At 44.6% G+C, this 19,806-nt stretch overlaps 1 protein-coding gene across 6 annotated transcripts in view; it reads right to left on the bottom strand.

Annotated features, from left to right (window-relative positions):
- GIGYF2 (GRB10 interacting GYF protein 2) overlaps positions 1-19,806 on the bottom strand; it is a 97,997-nt gene that overhangs the window by 12,264 nt on the left and 65,927 nt on the right. For 4 of the 6 annotated variants that reach the window (XM_063306882.1, XM_063306886.1, XM_063306887.1 and 1 more), the window contains 9 exons: positions 19,011-19,228; positions 18,764-18,926; positions 18,487-18,699; positions 17,334-17,518; positions 12,435-12,594; positions 11,481-11,647; positions 2,443-2,534; positions 1,001-1,108; positions 202-296 (listed from right to left, as the gene is read on the bottom strand). In XM_063306882.1, the coding sequence (XP_063162952.1) occupies positions 202-296; positions 1,001-1,108; positions 2,443-2,534; positions 11,481-11,647; positions 12,435-12,594; positions 17,334-17,518; positions 18,487-18,699; positions 18,764-18,926; positions 19,011-19,228 (1,401 nt within the window). The remainder of the gene's footprint in view (positions 1-201; positions 297-1,000; positions 1,109-2,442; positions 2,535-11,480; positions 11,648-12,434; positions 12,595-17,333; positions 17,519-18,486; positions 18,700-18,763; positions 18,927-19,010; positions 19,229-19,806) is intronic. The other 2 variants (XM_063306884.1, XM_063306885.1) reach the window with 2 other exon arrangements.

Here is a 19,806-nt window from a genome sequence, read left to right as displayed (position 1 = left end):
TTATTATATCGAAGCCCCACAAATTAGTTTCAAAACTACTTAAAATTATGGTTGCTGATCTTGGCTTGTTGAGGAACCGCAAGCCACAGCTTCAGATCTTATGTTACTTGCAATTTCACTAAAAATTTGGTTTTATAAACAATACTTTAATATTATATCTAAATGTATTCAATATCAAAATATTCAAAAACCGTTTCCTACCAGTAGTTTGTGGAGCAGTTGACTGAAGTTCCCAGATTGAGCTAGTGTCTGACACTGACCTTGTTACAGGTGGCACCATGTTCTGTTCAACTTTTCTGTAACATAAAGACCGAGAGTAAACATGCTATCTCAAAACAAAAGTTCTGTTGTTTTAACACAGTTCTGCTTTTTTTCCATCCTCAAAACCAGTTTTAAGGTAGTACTTCTCTGTATTTTCCTTAATAACAACAGGGTTGAGCAAAATCTAGAAGTTTCATGAAAATATTGATAATTCTCACTAGAAATTAAGTACAAAGTCTGCATTATTGAAAATAAATATAGGAAGATACAAATGAATAAATATAATGGTCCACCTAATACCAGATTTCTAGTAGGCTTTTTTTTTTGGCCATTCCATTTGAGGAAGCCTCAGAAACTTGATGGTACTGGTAAATGGACTGCATCTAGTACATGTTACCCTGCAGAAGCTTCAGTGGAATGAGGATATAATATTCAGCAATTCTCCTTCCCCAGAAATAGCCCTTACCAGCTCACATGCTGATCCACACAGCTCTCACAGCCCCCTGAACACCAGAATATGAAGAATTGTTGGGAGAAGGGGAATCCCAGAAAATTCCACCCATCCCATTCAGTTGACAAATTCTTTACCAGATCAAAAAGCATTCCTTCAGCAGAATGACATTGGTAGCACACAAAATAAATAATATAAAGCATGTATGAGACAGGTGGCTGCATGCAAAATATAGAGGTATGTTTGTCAGAGAAAATGTATCAGTGGCCTTGGAACCTGCATATTTACCTCATTTTAAGTGCCTGGAATTGTTGCAAAAGGAGAGCCAGCTGCTGCTGCTGCTGAGATGAGACAGCTGCTTTTTGCTGTTGTGCCATCACCTGTGCATATTGTTGTCTTGAAAAGAGAATGCAAAATAGTCACTCTGACTTACAGAATTTTATTTTAAAAACCTTCATTAATACATGCACATATAATCTGATTTTGGAAACACACAATGGGCTGGGTCTGAATAAATATGGGTACCCATAGGCTGGCAGAAGCTGATATCTCTACTTCCTCCTTTTTATTTTTTTCTATTTAACAAATTTATATGGCCACTCAACATAAACACTGTGACTTACAGAATTAAAATCCACAATACAAAAACCCATCAACCCCCCACTTCCCCACAGCAGCCACCAACACAATCAAATCAGCCACTTGATCAGTTCCGTATCAACTTGGGGTCCTCAGGACCACTGACAGAACCACCAGACCAGTGGTCTTCTGGGTCTTCCAGAAAAGTATCAAGGTGGGGGCCAATCTTATCTTCAGGGGAATGATATTCTATAAGGAGGGAGTGACCACAGAGAAGACCCTTTTTCGTGGTCCCATTAGATGTACTTCCCTCATTGATGGGGCCTGCAACCCTGCCTCCCTGGTCTGGTGGGCTGGGTAGATGTAACTGGGGACAGGCAGTCCTTCAAATAATCAGCCCCAAGCCATGTAGGGCTTTAAAGGTGACAACCAGCACCGTGAATTGGACCCGGAAGCAAATCGGCAACCAATGCAGCTCCCACAAAAGAGATGAAACCTGTGCAAATCCAGGCTTGCGCAAAACTATGCAGGCTGCTGCATTTTTGCAGCCCTCAGAGAATTAAGAGGACCCTGCTGTATGTTACGGGGTGTCAGGATGGAAGTCAGTTAACTGGTACCTTAGGGCACTACATTAATGGAAAGACTAATGTGACAGCACAGAGCTATGTTGGAGTCCTGAAATATTCTGAAGTTTCCTTTTATTTGTCATGTTAACAGTACCTAGGCTATTTCATTATCATCTTTATATTTCTCTTTCTGAAAAGATATAAGTACTTAAAAGAAGATAAGTTATTTTAAATTATTACAAAAGGGTGAGACGATCCTCCTCTAGGTTGGTTATCTATTCTTTAAAATTTGTATTATGTACAATGTGTTACAGAATATTCTTCAGAACATTAACTCCCAATATAGTTACTTTAAAAAAACAATGTACATGTCATACAAATTGCATTCCCCAATTTGTATGGTAAAATAAGAGCAAAATGTGTACTTTGTGAAAGAAAAACATTAAATAAGTTTTAATCCTTCAAAAAAAAAATCACATATTGATGTGAACGAATACATACAAAACTGATTCTGTTCCAGAACAATTAATAGATGTGAGTCCAGACCATTGAAAAAGGACAACACAGATCTTTTTATAGACTTACTGTAACAAAAATTGCTGGTACTGCAGATGCTGCATTTGGTACATGGCCGTAAATTCCTGTTGTCTAGTCAGACGTTCTTGGTCCAACTCACCCTGTGGGTATAAACAAATCAGTAATCAGACTTGGAGGAAACTGTACCATCTGTTTGATCATACAGGTAGTCCTCACTTAACGATCATTCATTCAGTGACCATTCAAAGTTAAAGCAGTGCTGAACAAATGGTACTTATGACCAGTCCCCAAAGTTATGACCGTTGCAGCACCCTCACGGACACATGATCAAAATTTGGGCACTTGGCAGCCCGCCCACACTTACAACCACATGGGCATTTCAACTCCCCCCACCCACCTCTCTCTCTCCCATCTCTGTCCTTAGGCCTCTCTGCACAGCGGCACTCCTTGGAAGCAGCTCTGGCACTGAAGTAGAGGTCTGGGGCCTTCAGCAGTCTCAGCCGGCCACCACCGCCCCCAAATCTCTACTTCAGTCCCAGCACCGCCGCCACCAAGGAATGCCACCTCAAGCCTTGCGCCGCAGCCAGCCACCCCAGCGCAAAGCCCCAGCTGCCCTGCCGCCCTGCACACCAAGGCCCTGCCATGCCCAGCTGACCTTCACCATCTTCCTCCTGCTGCTGACGAAGTACACCCAGCCTGGACCTATGTGAGGCAGCTGCTGGCCATGCCAGGCCTTCTGTCAGGGTAGCCTTGCTCCGAATAAGACACGGACTCACTTAAAGGGTTTAAGGATTTCCGGGTTTATTGAAACAGAATGCATACGGAGAAAAAGACGGGAATGTGGGTGTGGTATCAGGGTCTCCCGTTTATACCCCGGTGGCGGACCTTGTTCTCCTCCACCCCCTATTGTCCCCCAAGCCAGGTCCGGATAGGTGATTAGCATTGGTATGGGTCCGACGATGGGTGATTCGGGCGATCTCCGACGTTCCCCTTTGTCTCCTTGCCTTCGTCCGGTGCAGGTGCGTCCCCCGGGTAATGGGTGGGAGTTCCCCCGATCTGTTAATGGTTTCCAGATCCTGTCCGAGGTGCGCTTCCATTGTCCTGATGATTTATTTATGGGTTTGGGTGCTTAAGGGATGATGTGTGTGTTTAAAGGATAATGGTTATCCCTTCCTCTTTCCTGATGTGCATGTTCCCCGTTGTGATGCACTTATGGCTTGCAACGGGGAGCATGACATGCTGCCCCCCTAAGAGAATTCTAAGGTGCCGGTTTGTTCGGGTATGCTTCGTGGAAGCTTTTGACCAGCCGTTTTGCTGAAACATTTTACGCTTGGACCCACTCTGGGTGTGGAAAATGTCGCCATTTGACGAGGTACTGTAGGGTGCCCCTTAGTTTCCTGGAGTCTAGTACCTCCTTAATTTCAAAATGTTGTTGCCCATCTATCATTATGGGTGGAGGCGGGGGGGTTTCATTGTGCCATTTTGAAGGGGTGGCCGGTTTCAGTAGGGCACAGTGGAATACTGGGTGTATGCACCGCAAATTGTGGGGTAGGTCCAGCTTGAAGGTCACTGGGTTGATAATTTCTATGATTTGGAACGGTCCAATGAATTTGGGTGCCAATTTCTTTGAGGGCTGTGGAGACTTTATGAACTTAGTGGAGAGGAAGACCCTATCTCCCACTTTGTAGTTCGGTTGTGCCACCCTGTGATTGTCTGCAAACTTTTTGTATGTAGCTTGCGCGTCTGTGAGAGCCAGCTGGATGACGGGCCAAACCGTGGCCAGTTGTGCCGCCCAATCATCTGGGGAACAGGGCGGGGTGTCTGGTTGGGGCAGTTCCGGGATTGGGACGAAGTCTCTGCCATAAACCACTTTGAATGGGGTGTGACCTGTGCTCTGGTGCACTGCGTTGTTGTAGGCTACCTCTGCAAAAGGTAGCAGGTCCACCCAATTGTCCTGTTGATAGTTAATGAATGATCGTAGGAATTGCTCCAGGGTGGAGTTAAGAATCTCCGTAGAGCCATCTGTGTGGGGGTGCCAGGCCGTGGACAGTGCCTGCTTGGTCTCAATAAGTTTTAAAAATTCTTTCCAGAACCTAGATGTAAATTGTGTGCCCTATCAGTCACCAAATGGGAGGGGGCGCCGTGGAGTTTATAGATGTGGGTAAGGAATAGGTGTGACAGCTGTTGCGCGGAGGGAATGGACGCGCAGGGTATGAAGTGTGCCTGCTTGGAAAAATAGTCTTTAACCACCCAGATGACCGTTTTTCTTTGGCTGGGTGGTAGGTCTACAATGAAGTCCATGGAAATTTCCTCCCAGGGACAGGAGGGGCTTGCTACTTGCTGCAGCAGTCCTTGGGGCTTCCCCACCTTTCGTTTTGACATGGCGCATGTGGGGCAAGCAGCGACATATTCTTTAACGTCCTTTCTGAGAGTAGGCCACCAGAATTGTCGCCTGATTAAATGTAATGTTTTGACGAACCCAAAGTGCCTGGCCGTCTTGTCATCGTGGGAGCGGTTTAAAACTTCCGCTCGCAATGTCTCTGGCACGTACAGGTTCTTCTGTCTCCAGGCTAGACCGTTCGTAACAGATACATGGTGTTTGTTGGTTTGCAACCATGTATCTGTCTCGAGGGCTTGAACGAGCCGTTGTTGCCAGTTCGGAGAAATTGACCTGCGTCTCCCTCCGTTCGCGGGTGTTTGTGCTGGGGTGCGTTGGGTTCTTGTTTGGCTGCGCATGACAGCAGGGCAGCCCAGCTGTGTGTCGGTCCACATAGTACCCACAATGTCCGATGCCTGGCTGGCATCCTGAGGCCATCGGGAAAGAGCATCTGCTAGGAAGTTCTTCCTCCCCAGTATGAACTTTAATTTGAAGTTAAACCGGCTGAAGAATTGTGCCCAGCGTACTTGCTTTGGGCTGAGGCGTTTTGGAGTGCTGAGAGCCTCTAGGTTTTTGTGGTCTGTCCAGACCTCGAAGGGGCAGGAGGCCCCTTCCAGAAGGTGCCTCCATGTCTCTAGGGCTGCCTTGACTGCGAACGCCTCCTTTTCCCACACGTGCCATCTCCTTTCCGTTTCGGAGAACTTGCGGGAAAGGTACGCGCAGGGCTTCAGCTGATTGTCAAAATCCCGCTGAAGCAGGAGTGCTCCGATGGAGAAGTCGGATGCGTCGACTTGCACGACAAAGGGTCTGGTGGGGTCGGGGTGTTGCAGTACTGGCTCTGCTGTAAAGAGGCTTTTGAGGCGTTTGAAAGCCCTTTGGCAATCAGCTGTCCAGTTCAGGAGCGCCCCCGGGTTCCTTGATTTACGTGTGTCTCCCAGGCCCTTTGTCCAGAGTAGGTCAGAGGCAGCACAATTTCTGCCAGCCCCTGGATAAAACCCCTGTAGAAATTTGTGAAACCGAGGAAACTTTGGAGTTGCCTCCTCGTGCGCGGGTGCTCCCACACCAGTATGGCTTGGACCTTACTTGGGTCCATCTCGATCCCCCTTGCTGAGATTCTATAGCCCAGGTAGTCAATTTGGTCCTTGTGAAACTCACACTTGGAGAGCTTGGCGTATAGCTCTGCCTTGCGGAGTTTCCTGAGCACTTGCTTTACTAAGCATTCGTGCTCTTTTTCGGTCTCTGAATATATTAAAACATCGTCGAGATAGACAAGCACCCCCTTAAATAAGTGGTCGTGCAGGACCTCATTAATTAACCGCATAAACACTCCTGGTGCCCCCAACCCAAATGGTAAAACCTTATATTGAAAAGACCCCAGCGGGCAGTTAAATGCCGTCTTCCATTCGTCCCCCTCCTGTATTCGTATTCGGAAGTAGGCTTCCCTCAGGTCCAGTTTTGAGAATATCTTGCCCTTTGCCAGGTGGGCAAGAATGTCCTTTATTATGGGTAGGGGGTATTTATTTGAGATGGACGCAGCGGTCAAACCGCGGTAGTCGGTACAGAGCCTCAGTGACCCGTCCTTTTCCCGAAAGAGGATAGGGGCTCTGACTGGTGAGTTTGCGGGCTCAATAAAACCCCGCACTAAATTTTTATCGACGAACTCCCTTAATGCTGCCAGCTCCTTCTGGGTCATCGCATATATTTGGGGCTTTGGTAGGGGTGCGCCAGGGACCAGTTCTATGGTGCAGTCTGTTTTTCTATGGGGTGGGAGTTTGTCAGCCTCCTTTTCGCCAAACACATCGGCAAACTCTGCATATCTGGCTGGCAGACCCTCCAGGTTCGCTGCCTCCAGACGCATCGAGGTAGTCGCTGCCCTCCCCATTGCAGCACAGGGAACCCGATCCCCTGTGGGTGCTTGATAGCGCCCATCCGAAAACGTCATTTCCCTGGTTGTCCAGTTCATTTGTGGGTTGCGTTGCACTAGCCACGGGATCCCTAGGATGATTAGGGGTTGGCCCACTGGTGCCACGTTGAAGGCCACTCTTTCCTTGTGGCTGCCGAGCCTCAGCGCAACTTTGTCCGTGTATTGGGTGACCGGCCCCCCTCCCGCTGCTGATCCATCCAACTGTGTAAAAACAATATGGTTCTGAAGTGGATAGCAGCGGAGGTTTAGCGCGGCCGCCAGGTCCGGGTGCATAAGGCACTTCGAGCAGCCAGAGTCAATTAGTGCCCAAACTTTTTCCGTCTTTCCCCCGTGGGTTAGGGTGACTTTCACATATAGGGTGGGACAATTTTCACTCACCCCGAAGTCGTCGCGCCTCTTGTTTTCTTCCACCTGTTCTCTGGCGCTCCTTAGGGCAGGTGGCTGGCGTTTTCCACCGGTTCGTCGTCGTCGCTTTCCTCTTCGGTGCAGTAGGGGAAGTCCTTTGCCGCGGTTTCACCCATCGCGACTGGCATTTTCCTGGGTGCTGGGGTTGGCTTGGTTGGTGCCTTCCCCGAGCTGTCCCTCACCTTCGCTTTCGGGCAAGCCACCGCCTTGTGATCCTCCTTCCCGCACCTGAGGCACTGACCCTTGGCGAACCGTCGGTCTCTTTCCTCCTTCCAAGGTTGGGGTCTCAACTTCGCCGGTCCTGCAGCTGTGCGGGGTCCTCTCGCTGCCTCTGCATGCTGCGCTTCCCTTTTTGCTTGGAGGAAAGTGTCCTGGGCGTCCTCTGCCTCTCCTGCCAGCCGGATCCACTCCACCAGAGTGTCGGGGTTATTTCTGCACAGTGCCCACCTGAGCACATTCAGGTTGAGACCCTCCTTGAACCGCTCAACGAGGATGGACTGGGACCATACTTCGACCTTACCGGCCAGGGCTTGGAACTCCATGGCATAATCTGCCACGGAGCGCTGTCCTTGTTTGAGGGTTTTCAGGGCTCTTTTTGCCCTCTCCCTTTCCAGGGGGTCCCTGAAGTGCAGTTCCACTGCCCAGAGGAATTAATTGCAGTCCTCGAGTTCCGGGGTGCCTGCCTGGCATAACTGGACATACCAGTCGACGGCCCGTCCTTTTAATTTAATTGCTAAGGCATTTACCTTGCCTTTCTCTGTTAGGAAGTAGGGGCCCCATTCCTCCATATAGTTCCTCGCATTGGTGAGGAAAAAGGAGAGTTTTGTGGGGTCCCCATTGAACTTAACGCCGAAGTCCTTGATCGCCGCTCTCGGTGGGCTCCAAGCCGCATCTGGGCGTCTAGGTGTGCTTCGGGCAGTCGGGGCTCCGTGGACTTGACGTGGGGATTCCCTCCGTCGGGCGTCGGGTGGTGTTGGTGCCATCTCTTGCTGGCTCCCGCTTCGTTCCGGTCGTCTCGCCATCGGGGTGGGAGGGTGGGGTGCAGCCCATCTGGCGGGTTCCTGGAAGCGGACTCTACCTGGCGCTGCGTCGTCCTCTGGACCTCTCCTCCGTCTCTTCGGCTGGTGCGTCTCCGAGGGGGGGTAAGCGGTGTCGGGCATTTGGTGCCTGGTCCTTCCGTGTCCCGGCTGTGGAATTCGTATGCCTCTGCTAACCTCTGGAGCAGCTGCTGCATCGCCTCCAGCTTTTCCTCGACCGCGCTCAGCCTTGCTGCCGTTCGCGAGCCCTTCTTGGTGCGGTCACCCCTCCGCTCTCCTTCGGTTTCTGACGCTGTGGATGATGGGACGTCCCGTGGTTCCTCCGGGGTTCCGGGCGATCCGGATGAGGATCCCCCCATCTTGTCGATGGTGGCCCACGTGCCATGGGACTCACGGGTGGTGTTCGTCGTTGCTTCCCCCTCCGAACTCGATCCCGAGCTCACCTGGGTCTCACGCCGTCGGGGCCTTGGGCACCTTCCGTTCGTGGGGATGGGAGTTTCGTTGCCGGTTGCTGGGTAGCCGCCTCGCCGTGAGATGAAGTCTTCCATCACTAGCTTGGTTCCCTCACAGATTGGATCTGCACTGGTGCTAGTGGAAATTTTTTTTTTCGATTCCCGTCTTTATGTCAGGGTAGCCTTGCTCCGAATAAGACACGGACTCACTTAAAGGGTTTAAGGATTTCCGGGTTTATTGAAACAGAATGCATACGGAGAAAAAGACGGGAATGTGGGTGCGGTATCAGGGTCTCCCGTTTATGCCCCGGTGGCGGACCTTGTTCTCCTCCACCCCCTATTGTCCCCCAAGCCAGGTCCGGATGGGTGATTAGCGTTGGTATGGGTCCGACGATGGGTGATTCGGGCGATCTCCGACGTTCCCCTTTGTCTCCTTGCCTTCGTCCGGTGCAGGTGCGTCCCCCGGGGTAATGGGTGGGGGTTCCCCCGATCTGTTAATGGTTTCCAGATCCTGTCCGAGGTGCGCTTCCATTGTCCTGATGATTTATTTATGGGTTTGGGTGCTTAAGGGATGATGTGTGTGTTTAAAGGATAATGGTTATCCCTTCCTCTTTCCTGATGTGCATGTTCCCTGTTGTGATGCACTTATGCCTTGCAACGGGGAGCATGACACCTTCTTCCCAGGGCCACGCACACCATTCTTGTGATGCTTCGGAAAGCTTCTGAGGCCTTCGAAAGCAGTGCAAGCAGCTGCCTTGCATAGGGCCAGACTGGGTGCACTTCATCAGCAGCTGGAGGAGGACAGTAAAGGTCAGCTAGATGTGGGGAGTGCAGGCCTGTGGGGACTGCTGGGACTTTGCGCTGTGGCAACTGGCCGCAGTGCAGGGCTTGAGGCAGCACTCCTTGGCAGTGGCGGAGCTGAAGTAGAGCTGGGGGGGAGGGGTGGCCAGTTGAGACTGCTGAAGGCCCTGGACCTCTACTTTAGCCCCAATACCACTGGTGCCAAGGAGTGTCGCTGTGCAGGGTGGCCAAAAGGGAAGAAATGCGGGGGTGGGGGGGGTGGGGGTGAGATAGGCAGGTGGGGGAATTCAAGAGGAGGCAGTCCCTTACCTTACTGAGGTTCGGGGCTGGGAGGGACCAAGCTGGGAATGGCTTGGATTGTGGTGGGTCCTTGGTGGGATTTGGTTAATGATGGCAATGGGGGACTTCCAGGATTGCCATTGCTAAGCAATGGGGTCATGTAACGTCACATTTTACGACTTCATTGCTTAGTGATGGAAATTCTGGTCCCAATTGCTGTTGTAACCCAAGAACTACCTGTATTAAGTATTTCATTGGGAAGGCAGGCTCAGCTTCAGTTCATTTTCTCTAATATGTCAGCCACATGTAAAATGGTATACACTTTCACAAATAAACAGAACAACAGTTTCATAATGGCAACTGAAATTCTACAAGAATAGCTGAATTCTGCACTGTATTCATTAGGCAATTTAAACAAATATGCAAATACTTGCTATTATCTCTGATTTAGACTAATGCAATGCTCTTTAATTGGACCTAATCTTGAAAAGCATTCTGCAAAATGTGATGGCCAAGTTGTTTACTATTACACACCTTACTGGAAATATTACACTGTCTCTTATCAAAGGCTGCCAATTTGTTTTTGGGCACAAGCCATCTCCTCTCAAATAAGGATTAGTTGCCCTTCTTTAAAGATCTGCTTCAGAGAGACTTTTCTGACATGTAAAGTAAGACTATGCTGGTAGGACTACAAGAAAGATATTTTCTGTTGTGGCACTCAACTGTTGAATTTTCCCATTAAATAGCATTGGCCTACTTTGTTTATTTGCAGACAAGTTGTTAAAGTGGTTTGGCTCTATATTGATTACTTGAAATGTATTAACTGCATTGTTTTACTAAATAATTTCTCTTTTTTTAAATATTGCTGCTATAATAAAACAAATTTGCCTCAGAAGTACTTTTTGAACCCAGAGCCAATTCAGAGATACTTGCATAAAAAATAATATTACAAATTAGTTTATTCAATGAAAAGTAGAAGAGAATGCAAATTATTTCCATATTATTTTCAAGAAAACTACCTGATATATTCACATAGTCACCAGGAATAATCAAGCGAAGTGACAGATCTGAGCCCAGATAGGCTGCATTTGCCTACATTATCTATATATCCCCTTCCTGCAAATCTTGACAAGGGCCATTACAGCTCATTTTATTTATTGATTTATTTTTCAGATTTTTATCACTACTCATCTCCCCTGAAAAGAGGGACCCTGGGCGGTTCCCCAGGGAACCTCATAAAGCTAGAAACACTATAGAAAACTCAATGGCCTAAGAATTCAATTCCCAGCAGGGGGTCTGAATCACATAAGATCAAATACTAACTGTAATGGTTGCGTGTTCCTGATGAATCCCCATAAGGACAAAACTAGCTGTATATGGTGTTCAAATAATGTGTAAATCCATAGAAATATATATTGAAATAGTGCCCCCTCTAGGGTGTGGAGTCATGGAGCCTCTAGTATGAGGGCATGATGTAAGATAACAGATCTATCTTTCTAGTTTGAGAACTCAAGTAAGGAAAGTATATACCACTCATAGATATTCAAGCTAAGCATTTTTTACTTAAAAACCTACTGAGTAACAGTTCTGAAAATCAGTGAGAAGGAAAGCTGACTCTGCCTTAATAGCAAGTATTATGCATACATCTCTCTTGGTCCATTTGAGGCCTTTTGCACCTCTCTATTAAAAATAAATTTTGGAAAACTGAGGCAGTCTCCCTAAAGTCTACTACAGCCCAAAAGCATATAAATAAATTCCAATAATTGGCATGTCTTGTCTAATTATTTTAGTTATTCCATTTATGCATTTACCATATGCAGAGGTGATGCTGGCCCTGGAGTGAAAGGGACCCTGCCCCACATTTTCATGATGTCTCCAAGTGGCTGGAAGCTGTCATCGCATGCTCTTTTCACCAATAATGACATTGTGAAATATCCAGCTTGGAACCACTCTGTCATCTCCTGATTACTGAATGGACCTGAAAAATTACCCACCAACATATATACAAAGTTGAAATCCATGGAGATAAGAGGGGGAAACATCCATTCAGTGTTGTACAAACAATCACAGACCAATGCATGTAAGTTTATTAGGGATCATTCTTAATATTTTCCCATTTGTTTGTTTGTTTGTTTGGGTGCCTTTGAGTCAGTTTTGACTCCTGATGACTGCCTGGACTAGTCTCTGCAGTTTTCTTGGCAAGGTTTTTCGGAAGTGGTTTGCCATTGCCTGCTTTCTAGAGCTGAGGGAGAGTGACTGGTCCAAGGTCACCCAGCTGGCTTTGTGCCTACAGCAGGACTAAAACTCCCGGTTTCTAGCCTGGTGCCTTAACCACTATACCAAACTGGCTCTTTGCCATTTAATATACATGCATATATATTCATATCTTCACTTTTCTTCAAGGAGCTCCAGTAATATACACAGCTCATTTTGTGTTCACAGCTTCGTGAGGCAGATTATCAAAATGCATGATTAATCCAATGTCATCTGCTAAGCAACCCTGGCTGAACGGAGTTTTGAACCAGATTCTCCCCAGTCCTATTCCACATTCTAATCGCTACCACTACACTGGCTTTCAGAAGTTGGCTAGACACACTACAGTTGCTGACATGTTCAAGACAGTGATGGACAATAATCTCCCCAATGGAAATACCATCCATCCTTCTATCCATCTATCCTGTATGTGATTTCTCTTAATGTTCCAATAAAATAATAAAACAGAACAGAACAGAACAGAACAGAACAGAACAGGAATGAAGACTTACCCTGAATTTCTCCTTGTGGATCTTTGTAAAACCATTTTTGCATGGACTCATGGTGTAATGGTACTAAAGTACCCTTTGTTCTCTGCTCTTGAAGTTTGGCTGCTAATCTTTCATCATCCAAGGCACTATCTTGCAAATATGCCACCATTTTTTCTGCTTGCTATAATTAGGAGAAGATACATTAAATGCTATGAAGAATACAGCTGGTAAGCAATCACTGAAATATAGTGAAAATACCTTTGTAATTAATACATTTGGGGGTACAAAAGAAAAAAAGCTATTTCAAATCCTCAAGACTGGTCTTACATTGCACATAGATAATAGGATGTTCAATGAAAATTGGTCACATGATCAGTGAGATCAACAAATGAGTCTCTGTATTAAAAGGCAGTTTAAAAGAACGTCTTGTTTGTTGGTCAAGAGTAATACAACAGTGATCTCAGCAGATAATAATTATGCTTTAGATCTTGAATGTGAAGTACTTATTAAATTAAATTTACTGTAAATCACACATCAGTGAAAGGAACTTTGAGATCACCTAACACCAAGCAGGGAAGTCAGCTGCATTAATTCAGTTGGCCACACGAAGAGTTCCATTTACAACCAAGTAACTAGGTTATCTTCATGGTGATCTCTGTGAGTCACAAATGTGACTCAAAGTAAGTGAAGAAAGGCCTACTATGCTAAACACTACATCCCTCCAATATCAGAGGTTTAGATGATACACTGGATCAAAGAAAGGTAGGCTCACAGTTACTACAAACACAAACTTCTATGAGAGGAGATGAAGGGAATGGTAGCCATTATTTTGATAGGCTCTGACTATTACTATGAAGTAAACTAGAGAAAAACTCAAAGCAGGGACCAGAAGGAATATTGTTCGGTAGAGGCAAGCCACGTCTATCACGCTTCACTATATCAGATTAAAAAAAAAAGGAATACCTTCCATTGGAGGATAAAATAAAGAAATGGTTGCAAGGTACCTCTTTGAAAGTTCAAATGTAAGAGTAATCCCAAAGAGTATGAACCTTACAGTGAAAAGGTTAAAATGCTCCTTTTTAACATGGTCTCCAAATAATCTCTATTTAGTTACATAAGATGATCTTGTGAAAGACTCCAAGAAAAAAGAAGAGACTCATCTACCTGAGGCATAAGGGAAGGTTAAGGTGCTGGGGCTAGACTGAATGGCAAAATGCAAATCTAATATGCAAGATCATCTACTGATAAAGCAGAGGAAGGTATGATCCAGCACTATGGATTTATAAAACTAGCAAATTAGAGATCAATAAATGCAAACTATTTATCCTCAAGCAAGACACTTTCAAGAAGTAATTAAGATAATGAAGAATCACTATAGGTCTGAAGTCCCTTTCCTTTTTGTCAGAATGGTGAGATTACCATGAATAAAAAATGAAAGTACAGTCTTCAGAAGAAATGCTTTCAATTATCCTTTTTTTGTAAGTTGAGACAGACCTCCTGGTACAATTCCAGAAACATCCTAGAGCCAACAGTGGATTCAGATAAGGGTTAACCAAGAATTCAGTATGATATATTTAGGAAACAACAGCTAAACCGCACAGGCCATTAGTTATAGAGGCCCATGTACCATGAAAAAAAGATGACTGCTCTCCAAATGGAGGATATGGGGAAATGCCATGGTCAAAGATGCTGCCAGAATCCTTGGTTCTGGCACCAAGAGCTCTGGGCAATATGAACACTCCATTATGAAAGGCTGGCAGTCTTTGGTTTGGACTTAGACTCTGACGTGGAGGGGCCAGCCAAGGTGCTTGGGGCTTGGCCTTGTGGTATGATCTTGGATAAGTTTGAACCAGTAACTCCTGAGGAAGTGGACAGAGTTCTCTGTGCTGTTAGTTCGGCCACCTATGTGTTGGATCTGGGTTCCTCCTGGGGTATGAAAACAACCAGGGACGTAACCAATGGTTGGGTTCATGCTATGGTGTTGGCCTCTTTGAGGGAGGGGGGATGCCTTCAGCCTTAAAAGTGGCATGGTGTGCATCCTCCTCAAGAGGCTATCCTTGGAGACAATGATTTTAAATAACTACTGCCCTGTCTTCAACCTTCCCTTTTTAGGTAAGATTGTTGAGAAGGTGGTCGGACAGCAGCTGCACAGAACTTTGGATGAAGTGGATTATCTAGTCCCAGGGTTTAGTATGGAGACAGCCTTGGTCACACTTGTAGATGACCTGTGGTAGAGCCAGAATAGAAGTGATGCATCCATCCTTGTGTTCCTTGAACTTTCAGTGGCTTTCAATATCACTGACCACAGTATTCTTCTGGACTGGCTTGCGGGTCAGGAATTGGGGACACTGTTTAACAGTGGTTCTCTTCCTTCCTTCAGGGCTGGTTCCAGTCAGTGTTGGTTGGGGACAGAGGTTGTTCGCTAGGCTCTTCTGTGGGTTGCTATAGGGCTTGACTGACCCTCCTCCTATTGAACATCTACATAAAACTGCTGGGTGAGGTCATCTGCTGGTTTGGAGTTTGGTGTCATCAGTATACTGATGATACCCAATTATATGTTTTGACCCAGGCTGCCCAAGTGAGGCTGTCAAAGTCCTGTCCCGGTACCTGGAGGCTGTGAAGACTGGATGGGGAGGACTCATCTTCAATTCAGTCTACCAAAACTGGTTGTGGGTATTGGGGCCACCTGGTTCTGGGGATATTATTTTTACCTTTATTTATATTATTTATTATTGTATTTTTATACTGTGTATTTTATGGTTGTTGTTTTTAATCGATTGTTGTAAACCACCCAGAGTCCCCTGATGGGAGATGGGTGGGGACAAATTGGATGGATGGAGGGATGGGAATATATATTTATATTTATATATATTCATTCATTCATTCATTCCACCCTTGACCTTGGATGGGGTTGCACTTCCCCATTTAAGGGTGGTGCGTAATTTGGAGGTCTCCATGGTCTCACAGCTCCTGTTCAATGAGCAGGTGGCAGCTATGATCAGGGCAGCCTTTGCACAGCTTCATCTGGTAAGTCAGTTGCACCCTTTCCTGGATCAGGAGGCCCAATTATTCATGCCCTAGTCACCTCATGGCTCAACTACTACAACACGTTCTACATGAAGCTGCCCTTTAAGACGACTCAGAAGCTTCAACTGGTCCTGAATGCAGCAGCATGGTCAGTTATGGGCGTGTCTCGATATGTCCATGTAACACCTCTGTACTGTGAGGTGCACTGGTTGTCCATTTGCTTCTGGATGCAATTCAGGGTGCTGGTTATGATCTATAGAGCCCTACAATGAACAGGGCCTAGTTATCTGTTGGACTGCCTACTTGCAAATGTTTATATACTACAGCTAGCACTTCAAACAGTGCTCAAAAATGAAATGATTACAAGAGAAGCAATAGTGATACAGAAGAGGAAAGATTACCCTGAGTAGTTCTCCTGACATGATTTTATTCAACAACAATGGCTACAGTATAATAAACTCCATACAGTATATATGCATGTGGAGAGAGATCCAGAAAATCAAATCAATACTTAAGCTTAAATTTGGAAAATGTTATTAACTATTTTTAACTCTTATTTGAGGTAGTCACAATAGCAGCATACAGATTGAGACTATTATAATTAAATATAAATATAATTTAAAAGGATATATCCCATAAGGTAAAGGCACTTTTGAAAGTCAAACTTGACTGATTACACAAACATATTGGCAGCAATTCTAAAGCTAAGTAGTGTTTTGGGCTCCCTTCCTCTCTTACTAGTCTAACTACAGTTCTCAGATTTCCTGGAGGTCTCTCATCTAAGTGCTAATCATGTCTACTTCTGCTTAACTTTACTATGCTATTGCTAAATATGTTTCATTATTTGTCAATATTATATCAAAACTTAGTTTTTAAGTCTTTTTTTTGAACCTTAAGTCTCTATTTTAAGTAGCACAAGTATAGATGGCTTTTAAAGTCCATTGCAGTGACATCAGTCACAACTGTTTAAAAATCAGAATCACTCTGCATTGAGCATAGAAAAAACACCATTCTCCCCAAAGTTGCTACCTTTCTCATACCATCTAAATTAATGAAAGTAGGATAATAGCTCAATACTTTATTTTCTCTATAAATATTTTGGTTCTATATCAAGATTTCATTGTATAACATTATTTAAATTTTTCCTTGGCTCTTGGAAATCTAGAGTTGTTTTTATATGACAAATGCTGGGCATTTCATTATTTTTCTGTCAGAGGGCCCGGAGTTTCAATTCCTATATGGCTACTTGATTTCTAGTTAATCCATTCACTGTGTGAGATACTAGGGGATATATATTGTAATATCAAATCTGCACTGACTGGGTCTTGATGTCTACATCTCATTCTAACATGGAATTTAGATATAACTTTGAATTGTAGATTAGCCTGAAAAAGAGAATAAACTTGCCTAACAAGCCAGCCTGGAACCTGCATTTCATCACTGCAAAAGCAGGAGATACATCATTCAGCCATAGATTTGGGACAGCCTGACTTACAGGATGATCTAGATACAAACAATTGGATGGAATGTTTTATGCATCCTTTATGACTTTTCTATTCTTTTTTCCTGAGGCAGCTCATGTTTCCAAAATGTTGTACTTAAGGATTGGGGGATCTTTTGCAAGATGTGTGGTGCAGCATATAGTTTTGCTGTTGAGACAAAGCTAAATGTGCCCAAGGAAGAGTGTATTTCTTGAAACCATGCTATCATCTAAATGTTCCTTTTGACCATAATCACATTCTATTTACAAGATTAAGAATATAAATAGAAAAACTGTGGAATAAAACACTCATATACACTTAATAGATGCTACTGCTTCTAATTTCCCAGAAAATGTAGCTAGTGGAAGTACAAATTAATTAAAAAATTAGTAATTCACAATTTTTTTTTTACCTGTTCTAAATGTTTGAGGCCCTCTTCATCATCGGGGTCAGTAAGAGCATTTCCCATACCAGGAGCAGCTATGACTGATGCTTGAACACACCTTAAGGCAGAATTTGGGCTAGAATCTGAAGGAGGGATAGGGGAAACTACTTCTGGAGGAATTTGTGGCAAAGACTGGACAGTAGAAGGTGCATCTAGCAGGGGGAAAAGAACAGATACAAAATTATTTTGTATAATATTACATAACTCATCAGGAATCATGCATTCTCTTTTCTATCATCTTCATGCCTGCTTCCCCCACACACATTTTTTTATCTTAAAAAAAGTACAGGGGAAAAAAAACCTTTTGAGCTTCCTACACTTAACATGCTCTGGCTGGCTTTCATGATACTGACTGAATACTGTGTTAGGTGCCTTGGTTTCAGAGTTAAGATCTATAAAATAAACATTTTATACTACTGATGGGCCATAAGCAATCTGCAGGCCAAATCTGGCTCACAGTTACTTACTACTTGTTTAGAAGAGCTGTGAAGACCTGGCTCTTCTCCAAGGCCTTTGGTGAGGGAGAGGGAGACCCCTTGCTTCATCACGCTTACCATCTTTTATCTTTACCTTTTATTGCTTTTATTGTAGTTTCTTTGATTGTTGTGAGCTTCCCAGAGTCACTGAGAGTCGGGCGGCATACAAGTTTTGTTATTATTATTACTATTATTATTAGGCTCCCCATCCACATATGTCCTTGTTTAAAAAACACTTGTATATCTCTCTACAGCTTGCTTTGGGAGACAGGGAAATCTTCCTGAGGCATAAAGCCATCACCAAATAATACACATACAGAATATGCATTAACCAGCCTATTTTTATTTTATTTATTTAAAAGATTTACACAGCCAGCCTCTCACAATTTGTGACTTTTTTGCAGTGCACGTCATCTATGAGTATACTAAAAAAAAACATGTTAAGTAGGAAGGAGTTTTGAAAACTCAATCCAGGAGTGAAGTGCTGCTTTATATCAAAATTTGAGTAACCTGTTATAATGAAGCAGTTAACAAGTTGGTAATCTTTCAAAAGTGCTTAAACCATCTTGTAATCTCAGATGGTTCCAATTCTGTCTTTCAACAATATTTAAACTTGTCATATCTCACACACTTATTTTGATTACCTTCTCTATTGGGCACTTTAGCTGATGGAATATCCTCCATTTGGCTTTCTTCAAATTCTGATTTTTCTGTTGCTTCTGGAATACAGTCTTCTTTCTTTTCAGTCAGACTCGTTGACAATTGGTCCTGTGGCTGTGGTTTTGGGGAGGTACCTGACCTGGTGGATGGTGAAGATTCTTTCACTGTTTCTTCTGTTACTTCTGAAATGAATAAACCTACTTAACTGATTTGTCAGTCTGAAGCAAAAGATGAAGCATAAACCTGATAATTCCCTCTTACCTGCTATTATTCGCTCTGTCTTAACCCCTTCCCTCAAATGGGTCTTATCTAATTCTTTGGCTTCTTCATTATGACTTTCTTCTGAATCCGACAGATCTTCCCTTTCCTCTGTAGGATGGAAATCCATTTCCTGTTCCTCAGGAATTGGTTCCTTTTGAACTTTCTATGGATGATACACACATCAAAATTTATACTACCAGCTATACATAGTTCATGTCACATATCAAATCAACAGAAAGTTCCTTACCTTTAAGGACAGGAATGCCCCAGATGAGTCAAAAGTTCCCATTTCCTCCTCAGCATCTTCTAAGCACCATTCAGGAAGGTTATCCCTATCATCCTCCATACTGCCACTGCCACATCGTACTCTTCGGTAACCCCTTTCATCATCTCGGTCTCGAAAATCAAATTCAAATCTTCGCCGTCGTTCCATGTGCTCTCTCCAGCCTGCAGAACGAGGGCCGTCTAAGGGGGGCGGGAAAGTAACTTTACAAAAGAGTTCCATAGGGCAAGAACTTATTTGGAAGGAGAAAGGGATAGAGGAAAAGAGGATAGGGAAAAGAGAGGACAAAGTGACAGAACTTCAGAACGCCACTACAGTTTATGGTCCACTTTGAAAGAAGCAGTTTATAAAACATTATCTCTGTACCATTCCAGAAAATGCTACCCCATAAAATACTATTGCCTGAAGCCATATTAATATAAGTAAAGGTAGTACTTGTTCAACAACCACTTCAGTGAACTCAAACTTACAACAGCACTGAATGAGTGGTAGTTACGACCGGTCCTCAAGAGTTCTGGCCACTGCAGCACCCCTGCGGTCACATGATTGTGATCTAGGTGCTTGGCCCCTGGCTTGCAATTATGACATTGCAGAGTCCCACAGTCACAGGACTGTGATTTGCAACCTTCCCTGATGGCTTCCCATAAGCAAAGTCAATGGGGAAGCCGGCAGGAAGTTGGAAGTTGTGGTCACATGAGGTCCTTGCTTAACAACCATGCAGTTCTTGCTTAACAACAGCAACCAGGACTGCCAGAATTGC

Source organism: Candoia aspera, chromosome 6 (genome assembly GCF_035149785.1).
Source record: "Candoia aspera isolate rCanAsp1 chromosome 6, rCanAsp1.hap2, whole genome shotgun sequence".
NCBI classification, from domain to species: domain Eukaryota; kingdom Metazoa; phylum Chordata; class Lepidosauria; order Squamata; family Boidae; genus Candoia; species Candoia aspera.
This window is presented reverse-complemented; position numbering and strand designations above follow the sequence as displayed.